Source organism: Nicotiana sylvestris, chromosome 5, assembly GCF_000393655.2.
Source record: "Nicotiana sylvestris chromosome 5, ASM39365v2, whole genome shotgun sequence".
Taxonomy (NCBI): domain Eukaryota; kingdom Viridiplantae; phylum Streptophyta; class Magnoliopsida; order Solanales; family Solanaceae; genus Nicotiana; species Nicotiana sylvestris.
The window spans coordinates 10,586,269-10,598,951 of record NC_091061.1 but is presented as its reverse complement, the minus strand read 5'-3'; the positions used below and the strand labels follow the sequence as shown (position 1 = coordinate 10,598,951).

At 34.3% G+C, this 12,683-nt stretch overlaps 3 protein-coding genes across 3 annotated transcripts; 1 reads left to right on the top strand and 2 right to left on the bottom strand.

Moving 5' to 3' along the window:
• The first annotated feature begins 348 nt into the window (after positions 1-348).
• Positions 349-1,145, top strand: LOC104236470 (abscisic acid receptor PYL4-like). Its single transcript, XM_009790393.2, has one exon. The coding sequence runs from the start codon at positions 395-397 to the stop codon at positions 1,022-1,024; it is 630 nt and encodes a 209-aa protein (XP_009788695.1). The 5' UTR covers positions 349-394; the 3' UTR covers positions 1,025-1,145.
• A 3,985-nt stretch (positions 1,146-5,130) lies between these two features.
• Positions 5,131-8,476, bottom strand: LOC104236471 (protein trichome birefringence-like 33; the record flags this gene model as incomplete). The annotated part of the gene is made up of 5 exons (XM_009790394.2): positions 5,131-5,563; positions 5,946-6,104; positions 6,214-6,413; positions 7,959-8,130; positions 8,232-8,476. Coding segments are annotated over 5 exons (1,116 nt in total), but the record flags the coding sequence as incomplete, so codon positions are not given.
• A 3,826-nt stretch (positions 8,477-12,302) lies between these two features.
• On the bottom strand, positions 12,303-12,674 carry LOC138868265 (uncharacterized). The gene has a single exon (XM_070145805.1). The coding sequence runs from the start codon at positions 12,672-12,674 to the stop codon at positions 12,303-12,305; it is 372 nt and encodes a 123-aa protein (XP_070001906.1).
• Positions 12,675-12,683: the final 9 nt, after the last annotated feature.

Here is a 12,683-nt window from a genome sequence, read left to right as displayed (position 1 = left end):
CAAGTCTCCCACCCGAAAAATCACTAAACCTGCAGGAGATAGACACTCTTTTTGATACACTATATTTTAAAGTTATTTGACACATATAGGTGATACCTTTTTAATTGTAACAATCTCATCTTCTACTTCAATGACGACATGCTCTAATAGAAATCAACATTTTATTTTGTGCTTAATTAAGCAATATTTAATTAAAGCTCAACATGGTGTAATGAAGAATATAACATTTAACAACCAGAGAAATATTTTGCTAATTAATTAAAACTCAACATGTTAAAATCTTAATAGTAAATCCTTTATATATATATTACTTAAATCCTTTATATATATAGAGAATCCATTCCTATCTCTCCCAAAGCAATTAACATAGTTGAAATACGAGAGAGAGATAAACATGACTTCTACACTTCAACTCCATAGAATCAACAATAACACCGCCGCTACACTCGCCGGAAACTTCCACAAACAACCTGAACAACCACCCACATGGATTACCCCCCTAACCAACACCTCTCTCCCTAACAACCTATTCCATTACCACACCCACGCAGTGGGCCCCAACCAATGCTGCTCCGCCGCGGTGCAATCCATCTCCGCCCCGATCGACACCGTATGGTCCCTCGTCCGCCGCTTCGACAACCCGCAAGCTTACAAACACTTCCTCAAGAGCTGCCACGTTATCGTCGGCGACGGAGAAGTTGGTTCGTTGCGTGAAGTCCACGTCATCTCCGGCCTCCCCGCAGCTTCGAGTATTGAGAGGTTAGAGATTTTAGACGACGAAAATCATGTAATGAGTATCAGTATTGTCGGCGGCGATCACCGGCTGAATAATTACCGATCAGTCACGACGCTTCATCGGACGGCGGACGACGACGGAACGACGATAGTGGTGGAATCGTACGTTGTGGATGTTCCACAGGGGAATACTAAGGAAGAAACATGTGTCTTTGTTGATACAATTGTACGGTGCAATTTACAATCGTTGGCCCAAATCGCAGAAAATTTGGAGAAAATCAAAGAGTAAATCATCGCGATTAATTAATTAAATCCTTGTACATTGCTTCGATCCTTCCTTTTTTGTTGTTGTTGTTTTTTTTTTTTTAATTTTGATTTTTAATAGACAGAGTTTTTATTGTTGTTGATCCCGAAGCGGATGGATTCTCTGAAGTTCTTAAAACTCTACCTGTTGCACACTTGCACTTCTGGATTTATGGGTTCAGAAGTTAATATTTGTTAAAATTTAGTAACTTTTTACACATATATATTTAGAATTCGTATCGAAAATACTAAGTTTTATTGAACATCTGATAGGCATCTATATTCGCCTTTGCATCATGGGGATCCAGGATTGTAAGATTAGAGATCATGTAGACAGTGGCGAAGCCACATGTGTATAAATTATGCTACTAAACACTTTTTATCGGAAAATATTTTTACTTTTTTTATCTTTCAACATTCTTCCTAAAAATTTTAGCTTCGGCACTATATGTAGATGCATTAAGCCATGTTTTGTTTGCAGTTCCAATTAAAGAAGGCAACTTTCCTAGGTTTTTTTTTCTTGATAATGGCTTCAATCGATAATGCATTTGAAAAAGAGTGTAATATTTGAATAATATTACATTTTATCATCAAATAGGTTGTATAAAACTTATCCATACTACTACTTGCAGTATTCTGAATAAAATTATTAGCCTTTGGACACTGAACCTGCTGCTAATTATGATGAGGACCGTCATCTTTTACGTACCCATTAACCCTTTTTTGTATTCACTTTTACACATACTAACAGTGTAAACAATCTTTATATTAACTATCAATATAATTTAACTAGTGAACTTACCTCTTTAGGAAATGATCTACTTTTAATATTCAGATTAAAAATAATAAAAATAGATTATATATACATAGTTGTTTATCTTCCTATTCTTTTGCATCATGTCTGGTTTTGCTAAAAATTTCTTTTTATTTTTTCCGCATAAACTATTTATAATTTACTCTTTTAGTTGCTTGACACGGGCATATGCTTTCTCATTTTGATGTGATATAAATTTTTTTTGAAGTAAATAGGTATTTCTCTTCTATTCATGTAATATAGAAATCTTATTTATGACATACATGTAGAAGTCCAGGAACAGGGAGACTACTATCATTGCATGTCTATCGTGTCGCTGCTGCTGCAATCACTTCAAATCGCGGCTATTTTTCTATTCGTTTGAGATGTCTCCTCATTTACATTTGAGATATCCAAGAGGAATATAATGGAACACACTGGAGGGGAGAAACTTGGATAAAAAGGGTGCTCTATTAAAATGAAACAGTGTCACTTTTCCCTCTTTGATGTTGCAACTGCATGAGGAATATAAGGCAAATATTAGTAAGTAAAGAACCAAAATATACCACTATTTTAAACTGAAGGGATTACTCACAATTTTAATTTTTAGAAACGAGGACCACATTAATAATCTTACTAAATGGTATTTTAGTGAATTTAGTTAAAATAGAAAAGATAAAGAAAATTCATATGTAGTCAAAGGTAAATAATTTCTATAAATTGATAAAATCACAAATCAAATGAAAATTTATGATTCCAACACGAACACCGTTAAAAGAAAGAAAGAAAGAAATTCAAAATTATAACATCTATATATAGTTATATAAAATGAAAAAGAAAACGCCAAATAAGATTTTGAAAAACTCACCTCAATTATATGGTTGATGCCAAATAAGAAGACAGAGAGATTGTTTCCGGTAGACCTCGGTTTAGGAAAGCTAAATGGATTTTTCTTTCCTTTTTTACATTATTGTTACTATATACTAAAGTTAAACTCGCTGTCTTTGATCAAATTATATCCGTACGAATAATTGTAGAGCAAATAAAAACAAAGTATGTACGATATTATATTTCATTCAAAAGGCAAAGAAAAATGATAAAGTACTAGACGTCTGCTCCAAAGTACCAACTTGCCATTCAAAATAAAGGCAAGTTGTATTTTTATTTTCTAAATCTTTTATGGGGTTTTCTGCCTATCCTTTCTTTTATGCAATTACATTATATATTATATGTTGTATTCGGCAAGGGAAGAAGATGGAAATTTGCAAGTTGGTTTGCAAGTGGACAAGGAGGCTTTTATTGAATTTCAATTTGTTTGCCCACTAATATTAGTCAAGCCGGCTATTGTACCTTAGGCATTCATTTTTTTTTTCTTATGTTGTAATGGCAATAAGTGATTCTTCCTCTACCCATCGCTAGAAATTCATAGGTATAGATTTCTCCTTTTTTTTTTTTTTGTGGTTATATTGATTTCTCCTGTTTAATAAAGCAATTTGTCGATATTACCAAAATGAATTATCGCCGTGAAAGAAAAAGGGCAAAATAATAAGAGGCAGCCTAGTACACAAAACATCTCGCATTCACGCAGCGTCCGGGGAAGGACCGCACCCTTAGGACTACTGTCAAACCTCTCTATAACAGTCTCGTTTGTTTCGATATTTTTTGGCCGCTATAATGAAGTGTTGTAATGAAAGACATATAATATAACATAATATAAAACCTGGTTCCGAAAAACTTGGGTTTTATAGTGAATGATTGTTATATATAGAGATGTTGTTATAGAGAAGTATGACTGTATAATGTAGACAACGTACGCTAATATCTGGGGCGGATTTAGGGGGCGAAAGGGGATTCACTCGAACACTGGATATATAAGGCAACTCTATATATTATGTTCTGAATCCTCTTAAAACAACCCAAAAGCATAGTTTAGTGGTCAAGGGGGTTCACTTTGTGAGGTCACTAGTTCAATTTTCACTGGCCACAATTTTTGTTGATTTTTTAACTTTTTTCTTTTTTGAACCCCTTTAACAGAAATTCTACGTCCTCCCTATAAGCTGCTTCCACGGTTCGAACTCGTGACCTTTGGTCACACAAAAATAACTTTACGTTGGTCCAAGGCTCCTCTTCGCTGTGAAAGAAATACCGTAAAAAAGAGCTTGTAGTGTCGAGAATGAACTTATGATCTTTTTGTTGAAGTTTGTGGTTGAAATTCATTGTTGCTATTTAAGCAGTACTATGACTAATTGGGGGAGACTGCGAATTCTGACCTCTTGTTCTTGAGAATTAAGTAGGCGATTAGACTTTTGTACCTAATTGCTATTATGTGACTTAGGCATACAGATGGATGAAACCTCTCAACATTTTGGCCAATCAATTAAATTGGTGATTTGTTTCACCTTAATATCGTTACTCAATTTCAGGAATAAATAATCGTTAGTCAAACTGTATTTAATTAAGGTTTTTATGGAGCAGTTTTTATGTCATTAATTTCATCCTTTGGACTAAAAAGAGGATGAGACAGTTCGACGTGAGTATGTAGCCCCCTCCCTCAGAATAGGAAAGAGATATCGTCATTTGGCCAAGTTTCTTTTCGGGTGAAAGTGTTTTTTTTTTAATTACCAAAAATAATTTTTTTTCAAAGTTAAGGTCTTTTAGAAAGGAAATACTGTGTTTGAGTAGAAGCAGAAGCCGTTTTTGATAACCAAAAATAAATAGCTTCTTCCCAAAAATATCTTTTTGAAAAGTACTTTTTCGAAAAATACATTCTCATCAAAAATATTTTTTTGAATAAACTGATTTTAGAAGCTCGGCCAAACATACTATTAACCATATCCTAAGAATTGGATAAGGTTTCAAGGATTTGATTTGTTGATTCAAGTGGTAGTTTAGGTGGATTTAAAATATCGTGAGAAAATTTGATCCTTAGCTATCACTATTGTTAGACGGTTCAGATAAACCTCTAATCTTGCAATCTCATCAATATCATCATCAATGACATGATATAAGTATAAATATTTACTATCCAACTCGCTTTCTCATCTTTTATTAACTAAATGTATGCGATCAGGAACATGCATGGATCTCGTAACCAAGCTAAACTATGGCAATAATATAGTTCTATCTATTCCTTCAATAGTATGAGTATTTGTTTTGGGTAACAATTTAACACTCAGTAAGAACAGAATTAAAATAAAACGATGACAAACTTTGGTAGAAATCATGAAAGTGTATACATTTACAGTAAGAATAATCAAACAAATGTTATCAAACCAATTACAAAGACGATATATAAATGACCCCTTTAAATTGTCCACAACGATCAAATAAACATCTCAACGAATCCCATCTCTCCTTTAAATCTGTCTGATCGTTGTGGACAACCTAAAGTCTTAAGGATAGAAAAGCTTTGCAAATAAAAGCTCATTCCAAACATCTTGAATTCCAGGCACACACCAATGTATACAATCTGCATAGCTTACAGGATTTGCTCGTTCTTCTGGACTTAAAGGTCCCCATCTCTCTTTGTAAATTGATGTGTGCGCATCCTTTCGTGGCATTGACATTTGAGTGATGTTGAGAAATGTAATTGGAACTTTGGACTTACCAAATTCTTCACCAATTACTTGCATTATGCTTTTTCTACTATCTGATCCCCAGTAATTCGGATCGTCTATCATTTTCGTTTCATTATAGCAACTTCCATTTGGATCTCCACCCCACTCTTTGCTCCTAATAACATCAAAACAATTTTGTTAGCAGTAGTGACCGACACTAAATTAGACGTGTTAGGTTCTGAGTTGAGAGATTGAATTTTGAAATATATATCTAACTTTATCAATATTTATTTTTTGTCCTTGATATATAGGGCTTAATTTTGAAGCACTCACTACTGAAAAACTACTAAAAATCGACAGGAAAAACAGATCGATGTTACGTTAGTCGGTAACCTAGGAAAACCGAAGTAGCAAAAGGTAAATCAGTCAACTAGTCAACTTTCTCAATATGCTAAACTAGTTGGAATCGACTATATGAATTCGCTATATATCCGGCTTATTTGGCATCCTCATAGTAATACTGATATTATGAATGTTTGTATAGTCAGGTCACTTACCATGCATGAGAAGGTGACATGCTGGTAAAAAAGACTCTATTTCGTTTTGGATCCATATTTCCCTTTATCCACCTCAGTAAATTCTGCATAGCCATACGATAAGCATCTTCAGTTGGCACATCTGCTATGTCTTCTATATTATCATCAAATGTACCATTCCTGCATGAAATATAAACTTAGGTTTTAGATATCTATACAAAGCACCAGAAAAGAAAGAAAAAGAAAAAAAGAATGTTAATATAAGAAGGAAATGTTATGTATAATTTACAGAATCTTGAATGTACGGCCTGTCATCCACCAAATATAGGTATTGAACACCATTATATCCACTCCTTTCCAGTGTTGGCCATGGGTATCTATTGAATCTTTTCGAACAATTCGATCAGGTACCCTATGCTTGCCAGGACTATCTGCATTTGATTCTAGAAGAAATGGTGCCCAATAGAATTCAATTGTTGCATTGTAATCCTGGTTGTGAATCCAAGTTAATTAAATGTTAGTAGTGAATCCAAGTTTACTGTTAGTACTACAAGTTGCATGGAATAGAATAGTAGTCTCCAAATGGTGTACTATAACTCTAGGAGTGTACATGGACCGTATTGGTTCGATTTTTATCAAAATCAAATCAAACCAACTATATCAGTTTGGATTGGTTCGGTTTTGGCGGGATTTTCGGTTTTTTTTTTTTCCGAATTTTTTGTTACTTAAATATTGTTTCAATCTTACTTTGTTATATTTTGATAGGGTAAAAATATGTTTAGAAAAAATTAAAAAAAATTGACAAATATAGTATCTATTAAATATTCTTATGGGAGAATCTACTTAGTAATACATGATAGTTATTTTTTAATTGTCTGACAATAATTTTTTATTGATGTACACTTTCAAGGTTAACTGAATTGAGTAATTGAACATAAAAATTAATGTGATACCTAAATAATAATAATAATAATAACAACAACCACTTCAAATTCGAAAAAGATATAAGAATTTAATAGATCTTGACATATGAATATGCAAGAACAAAGAGATTGAAGCATTTCATTAACATTTGATAAGAAAATGATCATACAACCCATTATTTAAGGTTAACAAATATGGAGCACTTCATATTTTATTAAATATTATATCACATAACAGAATCCCAAATATTTCTAGACATTTTTTTAAAGAAAAATCTATATAAAAATTATATATGTATATGTCGGTTTGGTTCGGACTTTTTACTCAATACCAAACCAAACCTAGTCGAATTTTAATCGGTTTGGTTTGACTTTTCGGCTTGGTGCGATTTTCCAGTTCGGTTTGTACACCATAAGTATAAGTATGAGTTTGAGATTATGTAGTGTAAAAAATAATTATCCGATCTCATATCAATTAAAAGGTACTTACAGGTAACTCTAGACAGGATTAATCGTAGTTTTGGCCCCTCGATTATTGATAAATTCTGAATTCGATCTTCAATATATTTTGCTAAACATATTTAATATTTTTTCGAAGCATATTTAACCTTCAATCAGTTAAAATATGTACTTTTGGTCGCTCTCTATATAAAAATGTGTTGTATTTAGGCTATTTTTGAGTAACATTACCCTCAAATATGGAGTAACAACATAAATTTAACATATTGGTGATTAAATAGTTTAACGTCTAGTAATTTATTACTTTATAAAGATTCATAACCAGAGGACTAAAAGTATATATTGCAATTAATTGAAGGTTAAACATAATTAACCAGTTGTAGCAATGCCCAATATAAGAAACTTTTTTATATTCGAGGGAATAAAGTGAAATTTTTGCTTTGTAGTAATACGTATTGACCGGTAACCTACAATAAATGATAACCAACCGTGTTAATATGTCAAACTTTATCGATACAGCCAAACCTCTCTATAACAATATCCCTATATAATAACACTTTGTTATAACATTAAAAAATATTGAAACAAACGAGGCTGTTATAAAGAAGTTTGACTGTAGTATAAAAATTAAGTGTATATAACATTAACATACCTTGGCTGTGAAAATGGTGAATGAATCAACTTTATGGAGGGATTTTGCGTTATCTGGTATAACTTTATGGATGAGGCAAATCAAGGAAGTGAATTGGCCTCTATTTAAGGAATCACCTACAAACATCATCCTCTTTCCACGAATAGTTTCGAGCATCAACGATGCATTGAATCTGTTGAGATAATATAATATTAATATTTTTAGTGATCAGATAGCGTAAAATTTCTTTTATACTATCAATACATAACAATTATAGTGATATATGATACACACCTAGGAATAAGACAATTATGAGGTTGCCATCTCCAATAGAGATAGTCCATGTCTGGCCTGCCATGTTCTTGGCAAGTCTGCTGAGGAAGTAAATATGGACATTCTGATTCCTCATATAAAGGCCGACTTGACTCATCCCAAACCCACTTTCCACTAAATAAATCACACTCTTTTTCAGCTTCTCCAATTGCAAATGGCAACTTATCCTTGTTCTTCTCTAACACAACACCAACAAAGTTAACAAATTAGGATTAGAGATACATGAACATTCCTCAAGAAAATGGAATTAACTTTATATATATTGAGGAGGGGTCAACCCGGTCTACAAAAGATCTCACATTCACGCGGTGTACAGGGAAGGGCCGTACCCAGGGGCGGATTTGGGGGGAGGGGGGAAGGATGTTCACCCGAACCCCCTTCGCCGAAAAATTACACTATATATATAAGACAAAATCTGTTTTTTTATCTCTATATATTATATTTTGAATCCCCTTGAAACAACCCAAAAGCATAGCTTAGTGGTCAAGGGGTTCAAAACCTTTGTAAGGTCACTGGTTTTATTCCCACTAGTTACAATCTTTCTAACTTTTTTCTTTTTTTGAACCCCCTTGACGGTACTCCTGCCTTCGCCACTGGCTGTACCTTAAGAGGTGTGATGTAGACAACCTATCCTAATGCAAGCATTACCCACTACTTCTATGGCTTGAACCCGTGACCTATAGACAACTTTACCGTCGCTCCAAAATTTCCTCTTCTTAATACATATTGAGGGTCTATTAATTTTCAAGTTACTAATACCACTTATTATGAATGATTACCCATAGCTACATTTTAAGTGATACATTAGTGTAAACTTCTTTTACGTTATTAGTGTATAGAAGTTAAACTCCAAGAAAATTAATACCAAGAAAAAATAAAGGGTGTTGATCAACTTACTTGTAGGTTTTGGAGTTGGCCAAAGCAAGTTGGCTAAGGATGTGACTGATGGTGAAGATGGAAGAAGATAGGCTGAATAACTAATCAAAAATACAACCAAACTTAGTAATAAGAAGAGATAAGGATAAAAACGAGTTTTTCTGAAGAGAGGCAAAGGAGGCAATTCCATCTATTAAAGTTTTGTCCTCTCTTTCTCTCTTCCCAAAATTTTTGCACCATTAGTAGTATGTCTATGTGACAAAAATATTACAAATTTGAAGTTAAACAAAGGTCATTTGTAATTTTTCCTTGGGTTTATATAATAACCTCTAGCACAATTTAAATGATAATCAGATTCACTGTCTTTAAACTAGATCATCTACTTTCCTAATCATTCCTCATTGAAGATTGATTCCCTACTCATTACGTCCTTACTAATATAGAATGCAATTTTTCACCTTAATTTTGTTTCAATTATAGAAATACGAACACCAATAACATTATCATTACTTTCTATCTTGTATTCTATATGTAGTAAGGTAAATTGAACCTGAAATTCTTTAAAATCTTTTAGTTGAAAGAGAATCAAATATTAAAGAGATGAATTTTCCATGTGTATGTTATAAAAGTTAATTCATTAAATTGGTGAAACTGTAAATATAAATACTGACAACTAAGAACCAACCATTGCAATTGAGGAAAGTCCGAAATTTAAAGTAAACGTCCGGTTGTTGCTTTTACATTATTCTAATATTATTGTTCCAAGTATGGTCACACGTCCTAACTTTCCCGCCCAATTTCCCTTTAACCACTTCTAACTAACTCGAATAACAACTCAATCATTTCCTAACCTACTAATTAATCCTGCTAACTAGGATTATACTCATCTATTTACAATACACTAATATTAGTATATGATGCATATCATGTTCTTTACCGTTGGATAACACTGTGCTGAACAAATTCTTTTGTGGTCTACACAATTACACATTTGTATAAGTTGTTGATTTCAGTATTTGCAGCAAAAGTGTTGCCTATTTGTCGGTATCAATTGATTTACGTGGAAAATGTTTATGGAGCATCTTCATGCATTTTAATTAGTTGTCTTTTTTCCAAACCAACCTTGAACTTGTAGTTACAAACAAAGGCGGACCCAGGATTTGAGAATAACGGGCAGGCGGGTTTCGAACCTGCGTCGCGTGACAAGAAACAAGGCTTATTCTTAGAAGCAGACCATTGCTGCAAGCGTAATTTTGTTAATGAGGGTGCCAAGAAAAATATTTAAGGGGTCCCCAATGTATATACAACTATGTATATATAGAGTTTTTGCCGAAGTTAACGGGTTCACGTGACCCCTCAAACATGGTTGTAGGTCAGTCTCTGGTTACAAACACTGGGTCATCATTATAATCATATGTCAAAGGTGGCTCAACAAAATTATTGGCTTAAAGCCAAATTTTAATAAGAAAACTTAAATTTAGTGTTCTTTCATTTTCTTTTGTAATTGTCTATCATGAAGTATTCTTACAAGACATTGTGAGCACATAATTTTTGCCTGACTAGAAATTCCTATAAGAAAATTAGGTTTTTTCTAAATTATTTTTATTTTTATAGAATTTTGTCGGAATTTCTTGTTAATTGTTTACATTTAGTTACATTTTTGTGCACATTTAAGATTTTAAAATTATAGAAAATACCCTAAAAATGTTCAAAATTTTATGCATTGCATTTTAGGTTGTTATTTGTATTTTTAAGGTTAAGTCATTAATTAATTGAATTATTAAACAAAAATCACAAAAATACCATAGCTTCTTGTATTTTTGGCTTTTAATTTTGAATTATTAATTGTTTTTTCATTAGTTTTAGGTCGATTAATTAGCTAAATATTAGAAATAATGAGTAGGGTAATTTTTCAAATTAGAATAGATTTAGAATTTTAGTTAGTATGTTTAGGATATTTAATTTTTAAAATCAAAAAGGAAAAAAGAAAACAACAAAGAACAAAGAAAAGGAATTAAGGGAATTGAACCTTGTTTAAATTTGGGCCAAAAGCAATTTCTTAGCCCAATCCCCTTAGACTCTTTCCGCCCAGCCCAACTCCCGCCGCCCAGTCCGGTCCAACCCCCACCTTTACCCAAACGACAGCGTTTAATAACCAAACAACGTCGTTTTAAATCCCCACCGTTGATCCTATGTGATCCAACGGTCCGCAACTAAAGCCCTAATCCCTTATTACTATCCGAAACAAACCCCCTCCCCCCAAACTCTAAGAGACCCCCTTTCATTTCTTATCTCCTTCACCCTCTCTCACCACCACCCCAGCGTCGCCGTCGAAAATCGCCTACTGTGGCGGCCCATATCCAAATAACCCCAAATTAACACCACACAATCTCTAACCCTCCCTAATCACTGATCATGCTTAGGGTCCAAATAAAGACCCTACCATTTTAGCACCAAACAAATCCACAAGAAGCAAATACAACAATAAAAACAGAGAAGAAGCAAAAATTGAAAGAAAATCTACACTATTCCTACCTAGGGTTTAACGAAACTAGTTTAGACTAAATTATACTAATTAGAAGAAGAAATAGAATCAAAAAGAAGAGAACACTTACTTGATGAAGGTTGGAAGGGGTGGGTAGTGGTGAGAGGAGGCGTGGAGAAGATAACAATGGCGGTTTTTTGGAGTGAGGGAGGGATTTGAGAGAGAAAGAGAAGAGAGGATTTGGTTTTTTTAATTTTTTTGGGGGGGAGGGGCGTTCTGTTTCTGAATAGGGAGGGGGAATAATTGTTTTGGGGTGGGTGCAGGGTTAGGTGAATTAGAAAGGGGGGGGGTGAATTAAAAAATTTCTGCATACCTGGGCTCGACGGGGTCTGCCGCGGTTCTACCGCGGTCGCGGTTGAACCGCAGTAGACAAAGTTCAGAGAGGGGTTCCCACCGCGGTTCTACCACGGTCGCGGTAGAAACGCGGTGAATGAAGTTCAGAGGGGGTCTCTGACCGCGGTTTGACCGCGGTCTGGGCAGTTGTCTGATTGTTTTTTTTCTTCATATAATGTGTTACACTTACAACAATTTCGTGGGTTGCCTCCCACGCAGCACCTGATTTAACGTTGCGGCACGACGCAGGATGAGCACATTTAAGGCTCGCTCGACCTCTATGGTTCAGTCAGGTGCAGCTCAGACACTTCCTTTTTCTTGCTCATGCCCACATATGGCTTCAATCTTTGACCATTCACTCTGAATGTACGAGAGTCATTCTCTGTGGCAATCTCAACTGCTTCTGAAGAGAAAACTTCAACTACTCGAAATGGTCCAGACCATCGTGACTCAAGTTTACCTGGGAACAGACGTAGTCTTGAGTTGTATAGCAATACCATGTCCCCGGGTTTGAAATTTCTCTCAACAATGTTCTGATCGTGCAGCCTCTTCATTCTTTCCTTGTACAATTTTGTGCTCTCAAATGCAAGATATCTAAACTCCTCGAGCTCATGCAATTCAGTGACTCTTGACGTGCCCGCAACTTTCATGTCTAAGTT